Below are 19717 nucleotides of genomic sequence, written 5' to 3' on the forward strand. Positions count from 1 at the left end.
AACGGCAAACGAATGAGTGCGATAATGCAGGTAAAAGGGAGACAAACTCATATTTTGCAAAGATCACCATGACTGCCATGTGAAGGTTAGACTGTTAGGGAGAAAGCAAGAAACAGAAACCCAGTTGGGAAGTATTGCATCCTCAGGAGAGAGATGCTAGTACCTTGCTCTAGGATGTTAGCCCTGGAGGTGGGTTTGGAATATATTTAAGTAGTAGAGCTAATAGACTGGATGTGAGGGGAAGAGAGATTAGGAATGTGACCTCGAGTAACTAGGTGGCTAAGTGGTGCTGTTTGTTGAGATAGGGAAGACTAAAAGACATATGGGAGGTGTGGGTACGTGGAATTGAAACATTCTCTTTTGGCCCTGTTATATTTGAAGTGCCCATCAGGCATCCAAGTGGAGCCTGGAGCTCGGTGGAGGGGTCAAGTAGGAGCTATAATTTGGGGGTCATTAGTATACAGGGGGGTATTCAAGGGACTCGATGAATCACCTAGGCTCTAGGTCTTAGATGCTGGTTCTCAACTAACAGTGACTTTGCCCCTCTTCCAGGGACATTTGGTGAAGTCTGGAAACATTATTGGTTGTTGTAATTGGAGGGTGGGGGTTGCTACTGTCATCTACTGGGTGGAGGCCAGGGATTCTGCTAAACATCCTACAATGCACAGGCCGGCCCCACCGCAAAGAATTATCTGGCCTCAAATGTCAGTGGTGCTGAGGTTGAGAGTGAGGTCCCAGGGTGAGAATGTAGATGGAGAAGAAAGGAGGTGACTATACCCAAGGGTGTTCTCATGGGGAGAGTTATAGCAGGAACTCTCTGAGAGGTAGGAGGGAAGCCTGGTGAGTGGGGTGTCCTGGGAGTGGAGAGTGTTTGGGGAAGGAGGAGCACTGAACTGGGTTACTGAGGCTCTGTGTTTGACCACAAAAAGAAATGACTAGCAGGTTAGGCAAGATGAGTATTTTTGACAACCTTGATAAAAGCAGTTTGTGGTTTGGGGTTAGAAGTTCCAGGGGAGAAGGTTGTACCAATAGCTAACAATTACTGAACATTTCCTCCCTGCTCAGAATGTCTTACATGTGTAATTTCATTAATCCACACACAGCAAGTACTATTATCCTTGTTTTATAGAAATGGCAATACTATTTTACCCCCATTTTACAGAGTTGGAAACTGAGGCACAGAGAGGCTAATTATTCCCTGAAGTCAGGCGGCCAATAGCAAGTGACACAGCAGGGGTTTGGACCTAGAGTTTGGAGGTGAGGAAGTAGAGGCAGTGTCAACACCACCTTTTTGAGAAGTCTTGGCTGTAAAGGAGAACAGCGACAGGTACAGAGGATGTTTGCATGCCGCTAGGAATGATCTATGTGGAGACTGAAACAGATGACGTTGGTGGGGAGGCTGAGGACTGAAGTCCTTGAGAAGGTGAGAAGGCTCTAGGACCCAAGTCGAGGGGCTAGCCTTTCTGGGGAGCATAGCACTGGTAATTCTGAAGTGGACCCTAACTGTTTTGAGCAAGGCTACCCCTGGACTTGACTGGCCTTCAGAGGTCTGCTGCCTGCTCCTTGTAGCCCCCACCCCAGATAAAAGGTAGCCTCCCTGCAGGAAGCTGCTGCCCAGGCCCAGCTTTCTGCCTCAGTGTCCATGGGGCACCAGAGACAGTTGTGCCCAGGAACCAGTGCCCCAAGAGCAGCCGTGCAATCAGGAGCCAGAGCCCAGGCTGGCTGGGGAGTTCTGTCAACACAAGTGAGCCATTCTCTGCCTTTCGCAAACCACCGTGACCTTTATCATAAGCCTACAAGGCCCCTCACAAGGGGGCCTGCGTCGGCCTCCCCAGGGTCTTTCCACTGTTGCCATACCAGGCTCCTTTTGAAATCTCTCAGGTACTAAGTTCCCTGCTGTTCTCAGTTCCCTCCTACCTCCTCTATCCTCTCCCTCTCCTCCACCTGCCTAAGTCTTGCCTAACCTCCTGTCTCAGCTTAGCAATCACATCTCAGACAGCCCTGCTCTGATCCCCCCAACTAGGCGAGGCCCTCCTGTTAGCACCTCCTGGGACACTAGGTGCTGACTCTTTTATACTACTCTTTTCCCACTTATAATGTGTTTGTTATTTTATTTGGTTTTTTTATTTTAGGTCCAATGTCTGCATTCCATGCTAGACTGTAATCTTCATGAGGGTAGGTCTGGTTCACCAGTTATTTCCAGTGTCTGGCATGTAGTAAGTGCTCAGTAATTATTTGCTGAAAGAAGGAATGAATTGGTGACTATTTTATAACCTACTTTTTATTTATATGGTTCACATATGTTGTGTGCAATGTTTGTCTCCCCTACACACATTTCACTAAAAATTTTTGAAGTTTCCGTGATCACTTTCATGATTATTTTCATGAAATTCCATGCCTTTGTTTGAAGGCCTGTTAAGAAGGAGTTTAATCATCTTACTTTGTGGTCATTCATCTAAAACAGAAAGATGTACTAAGCTTTTACACTATTGATTCTTCCCTGTAGGATGACTCATTTGATTTTGTGTGAACCAATAGAACTTTACAACATCTTGAATCAGGTCACAAAGCTATCCAGATTAACTGAACCCAACTATCTCTGTCTATTGGGTAAGTCCTTGAAAAAATGTTGTGAACAGTGTCCTTCAAAGATTATTTTTCATGAATTAACAACCTTTGGTGAAGGGTGATAAGTTACTTTAGAAAACTCTTAAACTCATTAGGCATAGCTCAAAATGCTGCTATTAACTGTAACATGACTAGGAATATTCTCAGATTAAATAAATCTAGAAGTTCCTGGAAGACTCACGTTTGAGTCCTCTTACTATTGTTTTTAGTGAAATATTTTAAACATCTAACAAACACATAGCAGTACACATAAACACTTATGTACCCACTGTTCAGATTTAACATAATAGAAAGTTACACACACAGATAAACCCCTCTTCTGTACCCCATCCTGACCCTATTCCCTTCCCTCCCCAAAGATGACTACTTCTGTTATTTTTACATGTTTACTGCATAGGCAGGCATCCCAGAGTAATGTACAGTTCAAACATTTACATAAATAGTATCATAATGTACAGTGAGTCTGCAACTTTCTTTTCTTAAAATTTTATTTTTGATGTTTCCCCCATGTCTATATATGAAGATCTAGTTTATTTTAACTGGTATTTGCAATATATGTCCATTCCTAATTGATCGTGATGTGTTGCTTGCATTGTGTTGCTGTTATGAACAGTGCTGCAGCAAACAGCTTTGTACCTCTCTCCCTATTCATGTGCAAGAATTTTTTCAGGATATATTTTTTCCATTTTTTCAGAAATGGAATTGCCAAGTTGCACATTCAGCTTCACTACATTATTGTCAAATTGCCCTCCAAAGACATTGTATCAATTTTATACTCCAATCAATGATGTAAGAAACATACCTAGCAATGCCTGGTTTCGTCATCCTTTAAAAATTTTGCTGATTGGCGTGAACTTGTATTATGATGTTTTTCCCTGCAGGTGAAAAAAATTGTGATTAAAATACACATAAAATTTACCATCTTAACCACTTTTAAATGTCTAGTTTGGGGAGTATATCACCACCATCATCTCCTAGCTCTTTCCATCTTGTAAAACTGAAACCCTATACCCGTCAAACCATAAATCCCCATTCCCTCCTCTCTGCAACTCTGGCAACCACCATTCTGCTTTGTGTCTCTGATGTTGACTATTCCAGGTGCCTCATATAAGTGGAATTGTATAGTATTTGTTTTTTTGTGACTGGCTTATTTCACTTGGCATAATGTCCTGCAGGTTCATCCATGTTGTAGGATGTGTCAGGATTTCCTTTTTTTTTTTTAAGGCTGAATAATATTCCATTGTATGTATATACCGCATCTGTTGATGGACACTTGGGTTGCTTCCACCTTTCAGCTGTTTCAAATGATGGTGCTATGAACATATCTCTTTGAGACCCTGCTTTCAATTCTTTTGAGTATATACCCAGAAGTGGAATTACTGGATCATGTTGTAATCCTGTTTTTAATTTTTTGAGGAACCACCATTGCAGCTGTATCATTTTACACTTGTATCAATAGTGCACAGGGTTCCAGTTTTTCTACATCCTTGTCAACATTGTTATTTTTCTGAGTTTTTATTTTTTACTTTTTTAGTAACCATCCTAATGGTTGTGAGGTGGTATCTCATTGTAGTTCTGATTTGCATTTCCCTAATGGTTAGTGACGTTGAGCATCTTGTCATGTGCTTATTGGCCATTTGTATATCTTCTTTGGAGAAATGTCTATTCAAGTTCTTTGCCTATTTTTGAAATGGGTTGTTTTGTTGCTGTTGTTGAGTTTTAGGAGTTCTCTATATATTCTGGGTATTAATCTCTTATAAAATATGACTTGTAAATAATTTTTCCCCTCCATGGATTACCTTTTTACTCTGTTGATACTGTCTTTTGATGTGCAACATTTAAAATTTTTCATGAAGTTCAATTTGTCTGTCTCTTCTTTTGTTGCTTATACCTTTGGTGTCATGTCTAGAAAATTGTTGCCAAATCCAATGTCATGAGGCTTTTGCCCTATGTTTTCTTCCACAATTTTTATACTTTTAGGCCTTACATTTAGATCCATTTTGAGTTGATTTTTGTATGTGGATGTTTAGAGAAGGGTCCAATTTCATTTTAAAAAATTAATTAATTGGCTATGTTGGGTCTTCATTGCTGCACATGGGCTTTCTCTAGTTGCTGCGAGTAGGGGCTACTCTTTGTTGTGGTGCACAGGCTCCTCATTGCCGTGGCTTCTCTTCTTGCGGAGCCCAGGCTCTAGGCGCATGGGCTTCAGTAGTTGTGGAACACAGGCTCAATAGTTGTGGCTCATGGGCTTAAGTTACTCCGCGGTATGTGAGATCTTCCTGGAGCAGGGATTGAACCAGTGTCCTCTGCATTGGCAGGTGGATTCTTAACCACTGCGCCACCTAGGAAGTCCCCAATTTCATTCTTTTGAATGTGGATATCCAGTTTTCCCAGCAGCATTTGTTGAAAAGACTGTCTTGTTCATGGTCCCTTGGGACTCCATATGAATTTTGAATAGATTTTTCTATTTCTGCAAAAAACGTCATTGGAATATTGATGGGATTGCATTGAATCTGTAGATTGCTTTGGGTAGTATTGACATCTTAACAATGTTAAATCTTCCAGTTTGTGAACACAGAATATTTTTAAAAATTTATTTGCCTCTAATTTCTTTCAGCAACATTTTGTAGTTTTCAGGGTACAAATCTTTTATGTCCTTCGTTAAATTTTATTCCCAAGTATCTTATTCTCTTTGATGCTATTGAAAATGGAATTGGCAATTTTCTTTTCAGATCGTTCATTGCTAGTATATAGAAATACAATTGACCCTTGAACAACATGGGGATTAACCTGTACATGACTTATAGTCAGCTTTCTGTGTCTGTGGTTCCTCTACATTTGTGGATTCAACCAACTGTGGACCGTTTAGTACTGTAGTATTTACTATTTAAAAATATTTGCATGTAAGTGGACCTGTGCAGTTCAAACTCATGTTGTTCAAGGGTCAACTATACAACTGATTTATCTGTGTTGATTTTTCTATCCTGCAGCTCTGCTGAATTCATTTATTAGTTCTAACAGGTTTTTTGTATGTGGAATCTTTAGACTTTTTTACATATAAGATCACATCTTCTATGAACTTAGATGATTTTACTTCTTCCTTACCAATTTAGATGCCTTTTTTTTTTCTTGCTTAATTGCTCTGTCTAGGACTTCCACAACTCTGTTGAACAGAAGTAGTGAAAGTGGGCATCCTTGTCTTATTGCTTAGAGAAGAGTTTTCAGTCTTTCACCATCGAGTATAATGTTTGCTGTTGGTCTTTCATATTTTTTTTTTTTTTTTACTATGTTCAGGTAACTTCCTTCTATTCCTAGTTTGCCAAGTGTTTTTATCTTTTTGTTGAATTTTTTTCATACTTTTTCTGCATTGATTGAGATAATCATTTTCCTCCTTCATTCATTTGAAGTGATAAGTTAAATTGATTTTTGAATGTTGAGCCATTCTTGCCTTCCAGGAATAAACTCCACTTGATCATGGTATATAAACCTGCTGAATGTGGTTTGCTAGCATTTTGTTGAGGATTTTTGCATCAGTGTTTATAAGGAATATTGATCTGTAGTTTTCTTGCTGTGTCTTTATCTGACTTTGGTATCAGGGTCATGCTGGCCTCATACGATGAGTTAGGAAGTGTTCCCTTCTCTTTCATTTTTTTGGAAAAGTCCGAGAAGGATTGATATTAATTCTTCTTTAAATGTTGGGTAGAATTCACCAGTGAATCCTTCAGGTTCAGGGCTTTTTTATTTTCAGTTTAAAACATTTAGATTTTAGTAAAAACATGAAAATTTCCTCTGAGAATGAATAGATATCCAGGTCATGAATTTCAAGAGGTTTATCGTTTTTCAAGACAATAAATGATACACTGAATTTCTAAGTGTTCTATTCCCAAGGAGTAGTGGATAAGATCCTTTCCTGAGAGCAGCTATTGGGTAATTAGATGTGGGAAAGGCCCTTTCAGGGTAACAGATTGGGGAGGCTACAGACAAGGGAAAAGCCTCAGTGCCCATATTATATTTGGCTTATAATTCTGCCTTGTGCCACCTCTGTTAGTAGGAGAGTATATATTTGAATTGTAATAATAAGGTGGTCTGCCCACCCTCTTGGTAGTGCTGTGTGCAGAGTGAATGTGTAGTACCCTGCTTTTCTCCCAACTCCTCAAAAGTAGCAGTTGGGTTTTTGGTCTTACTGTATCTTGTTGTTTGGATTTTCCCCAACTGGACATGCATGCAGTTATTTTTAGTATCTTATAGTTTCTTTGTATTTTGTTGCTGGAGGTGACTTTTGTCCAGGAGCAAGCACTGCAGCAAAGAGTCCCAGATCCCAGCCTGTCTCAGTGGTACAGCCAGGACAGTTTGAGGAGATCCCTGGGAAAGTGTGGATTTTTAATCTAGAATGTACTTGAGTTTTGCCAGTGTTTTTCATTGTGTTCATAGGAAGTTGCAGCTGTCTGCCAGCACTCATTCCGTCTCTTTCTTCCTGAGTTTGTTGTGAGATTCTGAAGCCATAGGTAGCTGTTACGTATACAAGTGAGATTCTGTACAATTTGAAGGAATAATCATGGGTCCTCATTCCAGGTTTGAAGTTTCCAAATATCACTTAGAGTTATTTATTCAGTTGAGCAGCCATATGGACACCAACCATCTATGGAAAAAGGTTTTTCTCAAATATATGATTTAACACTGTCATTTAGAAAGCAACTGTACCAAAACAGGCTGAAAAGAAAAAAATTACTGATGGCTGGTATTTTGAGATGAAAATTCTTTCACTATAGAGCCTAGGGGTTGATTTATTGCAAAATAAAAGCTGAGAGCTGTGAATTTACTACATCCATTCAAAATAGGTAGCATACAAAATAGAGACTCTGGCATAGAGAAAAGATGTGAAAATCAAATTCAGCGGATTGAACTTGCACATTTTGTGTTTTGTTGCTCAAATTTGCACACACTAATGTTCTACAAAAGACAACTGCAGCAAAGAAAACTGACCTTTTGCAAATAAGGCTAAAAGCATTCCTCCAAAGAGACCAGAATAAACACGTGTATATAGGTATAAAGTGTGACTGTTCAACACATGTTATTTCTAGAAAAAACTGCATTAGGTTAAAACTACAACAGTATGCAACATCTCAAACTATTATAGCAGCAACAACAGCAAAAATGCATCAGAATCACTGTTTTTATGGTGATTAATGTACCCAAATAGGAAATATTGATCAAAACTCAGGAAGCAAATGCTTGGACTGATACAATGTCAGTTGTTGGAAAAACTATTTGATGACATATTTAAGATCATTTAAAAGTCAAAATGGAGTATCTATTGTTCAGGCATCCAAAATGGAGCTGGGTGGCCACTGTAGATGTGGTTTCAGACATGTTCCTATCACTGAGAACTTGAATTTTCTGAACTGTATAAAACTCAAGGGTACCACCAGCCATTTTCAAAACAATATCAGCCAGCAGATGCTGGGTGCAACCTTGTAGTCTCAAAGTCTGAGCCCCCGCTTCCCCCACAAATTTCCCCCAAATCTATGTAATCATCTCAATCCCCAACCCATCCTTGTTTAACAAGCACCCTTACTTCTTGCCAGCTCCAATGCTAATTCTTGACTAACAGTGTATGTAACCTTGTGAGGTTTTTTTGCCCTTTATAAACCTCCCCCATGTTGTAATCTGGTGGAACACAATGCAAGTGCTTCTTGAATCAATGTATCTTGGGCTGCCATCCTAACACAGCCCCAATAAACACCTTTTTATTTCAATCAGGTCTCCATTTCTCACACTTTGGTTTACATTCACTTCAATTTAAATTGAAGCTTTTATCAACTCTAAAAATTTTTTTTGAAAATTTATTTTCTTAGGTATGTCCGGTCTTAGTTGCAGCACACAGGATCTTCCATTGCACCATGTGGGTTTCTCTCTAGTTGTGGCATGTGGGTTTTCTCTCTCTAGTTGTGGTGTGAGGGCTTCGGAGTGCATGGACGCTGTAGTTTGCGGCACCTGGGCTCTCTTGTTGAGGCGCGTGAGCTCAGTAGTTGTGGCACGTGAGCTTAGTTGCCTTGCGGCCTGCATCCCCTGCACTGGAAGGCAGATTCTTTACCACTGGACTACCAGGGAAGTCCCTAACTTTTTTTTAAGTGCTAAAATTATATAAAGCAGGCAAATTCTTCAAGTAATTTGCTATTAAGTATGCCAGTTTTTATAGAGCTAAACATGGAACTGAGAATAAGCTCAAGTGAAACAGGAAAAGACAGACATGGGGAAAAACAAGTTGTAGCTACACAAGGCAATAGAATGCCATCTTGGCCTTCCCATTTCAGTTAAACACATGAGCTAACAGATTAGGTGTCTGATGGTTTAGTATACTAAATCCCTTGGATTTGCTAAAATTTATGCAACAATCAATAGGTATATGTAAAATCCTAAGGAAGAGAGTATCACTTAAAAATCAATGTCAGAAACTATCAAGGAAATTTTCAAAATAAAAGATTGTCTATTACTGTGAATAAACATAAAATGTAATAGATTTTACAAACTAGGAACTGAAACCTTGTCCAAAGTTTAATTACTCCTCCCTTTAGCTGCTTTTTCAAGGAAGTGTATACTAACCAAAGGGTGATTGAAGTGTTTGCTGTGATCTTTTTCTTTTCTAAAAGAAGGAGCACAGAAGATACAAACAAAATCTCCCTCAGCCCCTTAGACTTCCAAGACCTCCTTCGCATTTCTTCTACTAGTTTCTTATGGAACTGGCTGAGCCCTATGAAGTCCAGAATCATTACTGTTCTCTGACATGTTGTCACTTAGGTCACCTCCATCATGACTGTGGATGCATGCATCTTCATCAGTATCCTGAGACTCATCTATTGACATGGTAACAGGAGGTGATGCCAGTATAGTTTTAGACACTGCTCCACATTTTCCTATTGGTGGGAGAAGAAGCAGTGGTGAAACTGGTACTCTAACTGCTGAGTTTTTACCAGGGATATTCTCTGTTGTGTTCTGATCATTTTCTATTTTACAGAGCATAGTGTCAGCCTGATGTTAACTATCTGAAATTTCACCCTCTGGCATATTCAGGTTTTATTCAGGGGATGAAGTACCAGTAGATTCCTTTATACTGACAGCAAAACCAGCTAGACTCTTAACTGCCCCTTCTGCCGCTACTTTCTGAAGGGTAGCATATTTTCTTCCTTTCAGAGAGTAATTTTTGGTCTTTTGACTCCTTTTAAGTTTTCCTTTGGTGGCAGTGGTGATGGTGGTAAGAGATCCTGTGCACCTGCACTTTCCTAAAAATGCTGCATTTTACTTTAGATTCACTCTACATGTTGGACTTTTCCTTTTTATTATCTTCTTGGGAAGGAGACTTTTTTGGGAATTGGCCCCATGCAAAGAGGAAGATCTATAGGAGTCGGTTTCACCAGAGCAGCCCCCTCCCACCCAAGCAGTCCCTTTCTCATCAGTCTTGCTGCTTTTTTAACTTGATTTACTTTTCAGAGTTATTTTACTTTTTTTCATGGAGATATTTTCCTTTTTATTCTCCTCTACTTTGCTGTCACCCTTTGGCACTTCCTGACTATTTTGGTAGAAATCTTTTTCTTTTTTGCCATAGGTTCTTCATCATTCACAGGATCATTTATGGAATGGGCTTCAGTGTCTGTTTTCTTGTAGTTTTTCTTGATTTTACAGGATTTTTCTGAGTCATTGCCTGTGTGTATATCCTTCTCTTTAGTCTCTGTTGCTGATTTGCAAGTTTTGGTTGACGCTTGGATCATAGAGGCATTACTACGAGCCTTTTTCTCCTTTAAAACATTCTCTTTTTTTCTCCACTTTCAGACCATTATTGATTTTCAAAATATATTTATATTGTATCAAGCAACCTTGATGTAGTCTTCTACTAACTCTAATTGTTTGTGATTCTTTTGGATTTTATATAAAGCAATCATTTATCTGCTTATAATGAAAGTTTTATTTCTTGTTTCAATTCTTACACTTGTTTTTTCCTTATCTCACTACATTTCTATGCCCTTTGCCCTCCAGTACAATATTAAAAAGGAACAGTGATGATACCAAGTCCAAGCTCATACTGCTCACTGCACGACAGGCCAGTAAATCAAGAGATAAGGTGTTGGGGCAGGAATACTGATTTTATTTAGAAAACCAGCAGACTGAGAAGATAGTGGACTAGTGTCCCAAAGACCCATCCTACCTGAGTTAGAATTCAGGCCCCTTTTATACTAAAAGGAGAGGGGGTGTGGCTGGTTATTGCAAACTTCTTGGTGCTGGCCAGAGTCCAGAGGGGATGTCATCATCCTTCGTTCTTGCAGCTGTCCTCATAGCTCTGGTCACAATGTTCCTGTAAACCTCCAACAAGACAAATGTTATACCTTTTATTTTTTTTTTTATTTTTTAATTTAATTTAATTTTATTTTTTTATAGTTGTGGCACACGGGCTTAGTTGCTCCATGGCATGTGGAATCTTCCCAGGGCAGGGCTCGAACCCGTGTCCCCTGCATTGGCAGGCGGATTCTTTACCACTCTGCCACCTAGGAAGTCCTATACCTTTTAAAGATCAAGTCTGGGAGTCAGAACCTTGAGAAAGGGCTATTATGTGTGTGTGTGTTTGTGTGTGTGTGTGTGTGTGTGTGTGTGTATTTATTTATTTCAGGCTATAGGCAGCATTCCTTTATGAAGATGTAGAGCCAGCATGACTAAGCACAGGCAAGAGAGCACAAAGGTTAGAGATATAGGAATAGATCCAATATGGAGTCAGGTTTGTTCTCTTTTACAGTGATACTGAGCATTTTGTCCTGTTTCTCGCTTTGTCAATCAGTATGATGTTTGCTGTAGATATTTAGTAACTTACCCACCAGGTTAAGGAAGTTACCATATATACCTAACGTACTAAGAATTTTTTTCATGATATGAATTGAAAATTTTCTTCATCTGTTAAAATGAACAAACCATTTTTCTCCTTTAATATCTTAAAGATTTTCTGGTGTGATTTTCTAGTATGACATAGTTCCTACTAGATCATGATATATTATTTTTTGTGAACATTGTTAGATTTAGCTTTCTATTCATTTCAGATTTTTGCATCTATATTTGAGTGAAACAAGCTTATAATATACTACACTCAGTTTCACTTGTTTTTAGGTCATATAGACCATGTCTGACTTCCTTTGCTCAAGATTATATGATTAAGATTCAGTTATGTTGTATGTAGTTATACTTCAGTTTGTTTATTTTTGTTGTTAAATCATGTTAAACAGCCAGACGCTAGTTGGAGTGGTGAAGACAGAGTTTAATCGGTCGTGTACTATTGCGATAGGGAAGAGTCCAGTATGAACTCCACCTCAATTTTCACAGAGGCAACTGGGCCTTTTAAAGGGAGAGTGAGGGAGTAGGGAGGGGGATGAGTGGGTCTTAGTCAGGGAAGCAAAAAACTACAAAAAGTGGATGGGAGTTGGACCGTGTGAAACTGAAGGGGTTTGGCTAACTGGTGCTTAGCAAAGCTAGGCTCTTACCTTCCACAGAGGCTGGGAGACAGGGGCCCTATCTTCAGGTGTTGGCTGGAACAAACAGTAAGTTCTTGGACAGCCTTGAGTTTCCTCAGACAGGCACTCTACAGAGGCTGGAGTTAGCTTAGGGCTGTGGTCTTGAGCTGTTCCTGAAGGTGTCTTATAATACAGATACCTTTAGATAAAGATACCTTCAGATGTCTGAAGTTTTTCCCCTCATTGATCTTATAGGTTTTTAAATAAATTCTGGATGCAAGATTTTGTTATTTAAATTAGAGATATTTTCTCTTAGTCTCTGGCTTGCCCTTTTACTTTCTTAATGCTGTATTTTAATGAAAAGAGACGTTTTTAATTTTAATAAGATTAGGTTTATCAATAGTTTCTTTTGTGGTTAGTGCTTTCTTATGTCTTTAAAAAAAATAGATGTTACTTTTTAGAAACGTTTTAGGTTCACAGAAAAATTGAACAGAAAGTACAGAGAGTTCCTGTATAGCCCCTGACCCCCACAGGTACAGCCTCCTCAACTATCAGCATCCTGTGCCGGAGTGGCATATTTGTCACGGCTGATGAACTTCCATTGTCATGTCATTATCCCCCAAAGCTCACTGTTTACGTTAGGGTTGAGGCATTGATACATTCTACAGGTTTTTGACAAATATATAATGACATATGTCCATCAGTATCGTATCACACAGAACAGTTTCCCTGACCTAAAAATCCTGTATGTTCTGCCTGCCCATCACTAACCCCTGGCAGCCACTGATCTTTACAGTCTTGCCTTTTCTAGAGTGTCATATAGTTGGAATTAGACAGTATAAAGCCTTTTCAGATTGGCCTCTGTCACTTATATATGCATTTAACGTTCCTCCATATCTTTTCATGACTTGATAGCTCTTTTATTTTTAGTTTCATTACTATTCCATTGTTTGGATGTACCACAGTTTATTTATCCATTCACCTACTTAAGGACATATTGACTGCTCTCAGGTTTTGGCAGTTATGAAAAAGCTGCTATAAGCATCTGTGGTCATACATTTTCAGCTCATTTGAGTAAATACCAAGGAGCACAACTGCTGTTAAGAGCATGTTTAGTTTTATTGAAAACTGCCAAACTGTCTTCCGAAATGGCTGTACCATTTTGCATTCCCACCCGCAACAAATGACAGTTCCTGTTGCTCTACATCCTCACCAGCGTTTGGTGTTCTGTGTTTTGAATTTTTGCCATTCTAATAGACGTGTAGTGGTACCTCGTTGTTTCAGTTTTGCGTTTCCTTGATGACATATGATGTGGAGCATCTTTTCTTATGCTTATTTACCATCTGTTTATCTTTGGTAGGGGGTGTCTTTTCATATCTTTTGCCCATTTTAAAATTGAGTTGGTGGTTTTCTCGTATTTAAAGAATCCTTGGTGTATTCTGGATAACAGTCCTTTTTAAGATTTATGCATAACTATTCTTTTTTAGGATTTATGTTCCATATTCTTCCCAACTTAGAGGACATCAATACCACAGCTTCTGTCCTCACAGGGGCATTAGAACCTCAACTCCTAGGTTCTAGAGTCTGAATTTGGGTCTAAAATTCCATGGGGCATTTAATATGAGGCCACCCTGACTTTGATTTCTCCCCTCCCTGCTTTTTTGGACCTCAGAGAGAACCCCCCTGAGTCATAGATGCCGAGTCTCACCATTCTTTATGGGGATGTGTGGGCGTGGGTGTGAGGGGCAGGGGAGGAGTGCGGGCTGCCTAGAATAGGACAGCTACATGCCTTGAATTATAAACTGATGACAGCTATGGCCTAACTGCCAAACAAATATGTTTAATGCTCATGTAAGTGCTTTAGTTTGGTCATGTGTTCCTTTGCAAATGCAGTTATTGGTTAAATACTTTTCCTTTTCAGATGTGCGTTCCAAACGGGAGTATGATGAAAGCCACGTGATTACAGCCCTTCTTGTAAAGAAGGTATATTGGCAGAGTCAGAATCTGGGGCAGACTGGCTACCTTACAGGAGGGTGGGGAGAATGGGAGATTGTACCCGAGGTCCAGGGGGTGGCACCTGCTACTGGACACGGTGGGCAGCAGAGGCAGGACTACCCCTGTGTGTCCACCGCGAGGGTCTCCTACACTGTCACATACTCCCTAAGTTCTCCCCACTGCCCCCCGTGGTCAACAGTTTCATTACACAAATGTTGATTTAATTCCTTGACGTGCCAGGTAATGTTCCAGACCCTGGGGATACAGCAGAATACAAGGTGCCCTTCATCCACTGTCCCTGCCCGCGTGGGGCATCTCTTCTCCTCGGGGAGCAGACAGTAAGCCATAGCAATAGTTCGTACAGCCCAGAGGCGGAAGCCCTGCCCCTCCCCTCCCTTCCTTTTCCTTCCTGACTTCCTTTCCCAGGTCCAGCTTTTATAGTGACGGCGCCCTGCAGGCGGTCACCAGCCCCCCTCCTGCAGTGAGGCCCTTCCCTCCAGCCCCGTGGGGAGTCTTCTCTCTCCAGTCCCTGCTGAGCGTGGCAGCCTTCGCTTGGGCTCCACCTCTGACCCCTGCAGTCCTGACCACATTCTCTGCTCTTGACTTCCAGGTTCTCCCTTGCTTCCCTGGTTTCTTCCCTATCTCTTTGGTTTAGCTTCATTTTCTCCTGCTGCCGCCTGAAGGAAACCACCACTCTGTTCTTGTGTATCTGCTGGTCAGTATACTTTCTTGCTCAGAGATTTCACCCGAGCTTACAGCTTCAGCTGTCTACATGCGGTTAGCCATCCTGTCAGTTTTAGTTCCAAAATTCTGTCTTACAAAATCCCCCCTTCTCCCTGTTCCCACTGCTGCCGTGCTGCTGCTCACTCCACCTCTGGCCCGTCCCACACAGAACTCTCCAGGGAGCCTGTGCCCTGCCTCAAGGATTTCTCTGGGATAAGCTTGCTCCTAACACCTCCCTTCCCCCACCCTAGTGTGTCATTATCTGCTTTTCTTCCTCCCTGGATTTTCAGTTCTCCTGCTCCATACTCTGGCTCTTCATTTCAGGCCTTTCTTGGCATTTTGCAGCCAATTCAGAGCCCCTTCATCCTGCATGGCCTTCAGCTTCCAACTCATCTCTCAAATCTTCATGTTCCTTTGATTCTGGCAGCACCCCCAGCTCCGGAAAAGAGACATTCCCTCTGCTTCAGCCCCTCAGAGCCCCTCAGCCAGGCTGACACCTCACACCTACCCTCCTTTCCTTTCTGGCCAGCAGGTTACAGGCCTTCAGGGAACCCCAGCACCAGCAGGACACACAGCCCCCAAGTCGGGGTTCACACACCAGACCTGGTTCCAACCTCCCTCTCCAGCCTCGTCCCGGCGCGCTTCCACTCTCCCTTGACACCTCCACAACCTTGCCTTGCCACGTTTCCTGGGTTCTAAGGTGCACATTTGTCCTCATATTTTAACACTTCGGAAACTGGAACATATTCTACAACTGACTTGCATCTTAAAGTGACAAAGTGTTTTCCCCCAAAAGTGAATGTAGCCAACGTCTGTTGTTTTTCTGCCTGGCACCCCCACTTTTTCGCTTAAATCATGGGAGTCTAGTGGTGCTCCCTAGAATAGGATCCGGACCCTGGCCACAGTGATTGGCCTGGGAAGAAAACAGCAAATCAGAATTGGAATTAGAGAAGGCGGCTCCTTCTACTCTGGTGGTGGACTTTGGAGGATGGGAGTCTGAGCATTGCTGGTGGCCATGACTCAGGCTTCAGGACAGCGTGGTCTGAGAAGGTGCAGCCAGCGTGCAGGGGACTCAGAGAGTAGCAGTGCCCAAGAGGGAGGTCTGGGCTTTAGAGCGCTGGTTCAGGTCTTCCCAGGACCACTTGCTCCCCGCCCTGCCTGAAGCAGCGTATATGTCAGCACACCCCTCCTTCTGTGTATACTCCTGATTGCAGCTGTTATGAAATCGGTGGTGCATCTTACAGCCAGTGGTCTCTTACAATCTAGGAAACGACAATACGTGTGGTGCTCTGGACACACGGCTGTCCGAGACCCAGGGACGGGTATGCTTTGTGCATCGTTGTATCCCGGTGCTCAGCCTGGTCCCTGGCATCTGGTAGGTGCTTGGTACCTATTTGTTAACTGAAAAATGAAAGACTGGTATCTGTTCCTTCAGCCTGGGACGCTCCCCCAGCCCTTGCCCATCTGGCAAATTTCCACTCGCCCTCGCAGTCTCATCTCAAATGCCTCCTGTCCCATGCGGCCCTCCTGAGTTCCCCAGGCCAACTCGGGCATTTCCCCTCTTTGTTTTTTCCTTTTTCTGAATCTCTGTATTCCAGAGCTTAGCACAGTGGAAGTGCAGAGTGAGTCCTCAAAGTGCTTACTGAATAAAGAACAGATATTTAGCCATCTCTCCTGTGCTCCCACCTGCTCAAGCTTCTAGGGGCTGTTCCCACCTTTCCGCTTTTGCTCTTCTCCACCCCCAGAGCCCCTCCCCCTCATCACCTGTCTAAATCTTGCTCCTCCTCGGAGCACCGTCTATCTCCCAGTCCCATAAGATGAATATGATTTCTCTCCCGAGAGTCCCGGAGGATGTCCCAGGTCTGTACCTCCAGGGGCCTTACCGCTCTGCCTTGAAGTACAGAAGATGAACACTCGTCCTATCCCACCAGAACATCCTCTGTCAGGGCCTCTATGACAGCCAGCTTAGGTCAGCAGGGACAGAGCCAGGCTTGGATTCCCCTGATTAGTGGGGGCTTTTGGGAAGCATTGCAAACAAGCGAGGACTCGCTTCTCAGCTGCCACCAGCTGGGCCTTCTCGAGCTCTGTGACACCCTTTGGGGTCCTGGGCAATTCTTGTCCTGGGAGAGATCATCACCTCCTCTGCAGAAGGCACCCGTTGTTCCTGCCCTTGTGGTCCAGCGTAATGATGACTCGGCCACTCCCAGCTCTCCTCACGACCTCATGGCTCCTATTTGCCCATTCCTTCCTTTAACCATGTTTCTGGCCTACCGTGTGCCAGGCTCTGCTCTGAAAGCTCAGGATACATCAGTGGCTGTAAAGGGACAAAAGTTCCTGCTCTCACAGAGTTTCCCTCTGAGCTTACAGTCTGCCTCATTGCACCTGCTTGCTGGTGACTTCTGTCCATTCAGGCCTTTCTGCTTACCACCCTCTTCATGGCAGATTTTGGATTCGGTTCCCATCGCCAACGCTCTCACCCAGACAGAGGACCTCATTAGTTCAGGTGGCCAAAACTGCTCTCGTAGCACTCGTGCTAGGGCATCAGCTGTGGGCTGGTCAGTAGACCCCTGTTGTTAGGCCAGGCAATTATCTCTGATGCAGTCAGCTTCCCCCAGGAGGGGATATGGGTGTGGAAGATCCTTGGAATTAGGAGACTCTCAGGTCCACTCTCAGTGCTTCCGTGCCTTTGTGCAGTCAGGGAAATGGGCGCCGTCCTACCTTCGGCTCCTCCCAGTGCTGGTGTGCAGGGACTACAGGCTCAGCTGAGCCCACCCACCCACAGGCTTCTCTTGTGGTTTCTCTAGAGGGCAGGTGAATATCTCATCCCGGAGTCTGTGGATCTGCAGTGTGTGCAATACTGTGTGGTATATGACAATGCCACCAGCTCCCTGGAGGTAACCCTAAGAGACGACAGCAGTAATGGCAACACTGATGATGGAGATCAAGGTGGGTTTTGTTACAGAAGCAGCAGGCATAAGAGTTAAGTTATGGGGCACTTTTGCCACATGCCATGTGCTCTGCCTGGGTCCCCTCGTGCCATCTGCAGAGCAACCCCACGAGGATGGCGAGATCAAGAACTGGGAAGGGTCTGGGATTTTTCTTTCCTTGCAAGATGACAAGTGAGCCTGCCACGGTTTCATGGATGCTGGCAAGAGACATGAGGCTCCTGGGTCAGAGCAGTAAAAGTAGCCAGAATGCAGTGGGTGGTGTTACTGGAGAACCCTGAGCTTAGGGGGCCTGAATCTTTTTTAACAAATGGGCAGAAAGCCTACCTGCCCTTGGCTCTGGAGGGAGAAATGGTCTCTATCATCCAAGGCTGGCTGTTATACAAATATCCTTGAAAAGCCAGTGCCTTTGTTCAAAGGACATATAGAACAGGTAACATCCCCATTTTATAGATGAGGAAATTGGGGTCCAGGAAGGTGAAGTAACTCATTTCCCAGGTGTGGGACCATGGGTATCTATTGGTGTGTAACAAATCACCCCCAAACCCAGTAGTTTAATCCCATAAACATTAATTATCCCTTCGTTTCTGTGGAATTCAGGAGCAGCTTAGCTGGGAGGTTCTAGTCTGTCTTGAGGTTGTAGTCACGTCAGCCAGAACTGCTGTCATGTGAAGGTCTGACCGGGCCAGGGTGCTGTGCTTCTGAGATGCATCACTCACGTGGGAGTAGCCAGGAGTCCTGATTCCTCACTGCGTGGACCTCTGCGTGAGGCTGCTTAGGTGGCCTCACGACAGGGCAGCTGGTTTCCCTCAGAGCGAGTGATCCAGGAAAGAGGGAGAGAAAGGGACAGCCACGTGCCTTTTATGACCTAGTCCTGGGACTGAAACAGTGACTCTCACCACATTCTATTCATTAGAAGCAAGTCACTCAGTACAGTCTACCTTCAAGGAGAGGAGAATTAAACCTTTTAAAGGGAGGCATTTGAAAGAATTTGTGGAAAGAGCTTTTAAACCACCATGCCTAGTAAGTGGTGGGGCCAGGATTCAAAGCTGGGCAGTTTGGCTCTGTCCGGTCTTCTAAGGCCTGGGTAGTGATGCTGAAGGACAGTGCAGTCACTCCAGCCCCGAGCTGGACCGTGGCCAGTTCTAATCTGCCTTGCTGAGGCTCCGCTGCACTCACGATTCAGCCCCTGATTTGGGCTGACCACCCTGTGCTGCTGCTTGTGGCTCAGTGACTAATAGGTGTGGGCGGAGTTCCAGGGGCTGGGCATTCCCACCAGTGGTCACTGGGTGGCGCTAGGCTTCCACCTTTAATAAAACCAGTCTTCTCAGGCAGTCCTTAGCCAGGAAATTGTCCCCTCTTCCCTACGCTTATCCTGTTGGGCTCCATCTGCAATCCTAGGATTGTTGGCTGGACCCTGAAATCCTAGGAAATGGTCGGTAAAGACAACCCCCTCTGCACTCTGTACCTGACATCACTTTAGTGCTATGGAGCCCCCATCCTCACTCTGTAGGAAATGACAACCACAGAACAACAAAAACCAAACACCACACACATGTAATTTGCCCACTTAAGGCAAATTGCACGGTCGGGGGCAGCTGCAGTGGCTGATGGCCTGATGGCCGCAGCATCCTTTGTTTACTGCTATGGCAAGCAGCATTCTTTGTCCACAGTATATACCAAGAGAAATTAACCATGTGCACACAAAACCTTGCACATGGATGTTCACAGCAGCCTTACTCATAATAGCCACAAAATGGAAACACCCAAATATTCATCAACAGATGAATGGATAAACAAAAGGTGGAGAGCTGCGCAGTGGAATATTATTCAGCTACGAAAAGGGATGGGGTGCTGACACTTGCTGTAACACAGATGAACTTTGAAAACATTATGCTCAAAGAAACCAGACACAAAACGCCATGCATCATGTAATTC

The 19717-nt window shown here is 43.1% G+C and overlaps 1 protein-coding gene across 18 annotated transcripts in view; it reads left to right on the forward strand.

The window, feature by feature from the left end:
• Window positions 1–19717, forward strand: part of STYXL1 (serine/threonine/tyrosine interacting like 1) — a 54152-nt gene that overhangs the window by 8325 nt on the left and 26110 nt on the right. For 5 of the 18 annotated variants that reach the window (XM_057749065.1, XM_057749066.1, XM_057749067.1 and 2 more), the window contains 5 exons: window positions 2507–2610; window positions 14038–14099; window positions 14352–14449; window positions 16101–16209; window positions 17639–17780. The exons of 3 other annotated variants lie outside the window; for them this stretch is intronic. In XM_057749065.1, coding sequence (XP_057605048.1) covers window positions 2508–2610; window positions 14038–14099; window positions 14352–14449; window positions 16101–16209; window positions 17639–17780 — 514 coding nt within the window. In that variant the 5' untranslated portion in view covers window position 2507. Of the gene's footprint in view, window positions 1–2506; window positions 2611–14037; window positions 14100–14351; window positions 14450–16100; window positions 16210–17638; window positions 17781–19717 lie in introns of those variants that run through there. 10 more of the 18 variants (XM_057749069.1, XM_057749068.1, XM_057749077.1 and 7 more) reach the window with 8 other exon arrangements.

This window comes from Hippopotamus amphibius, chromosome 9 (assembly GCF_030028045.1).
Source record: "Hippopotamus amphibius kiboko isolate mHipAmp2 chromosome 9, mHipAmp2.hap2, whole genome shotgun sequence".
Lineage (NCBI taxonomy): Eukaryota > Metazoa > Chordata > Mammalia > Artiodactyla > Hippopotamidae > Hippopotamus > Hippopotamus amphibius.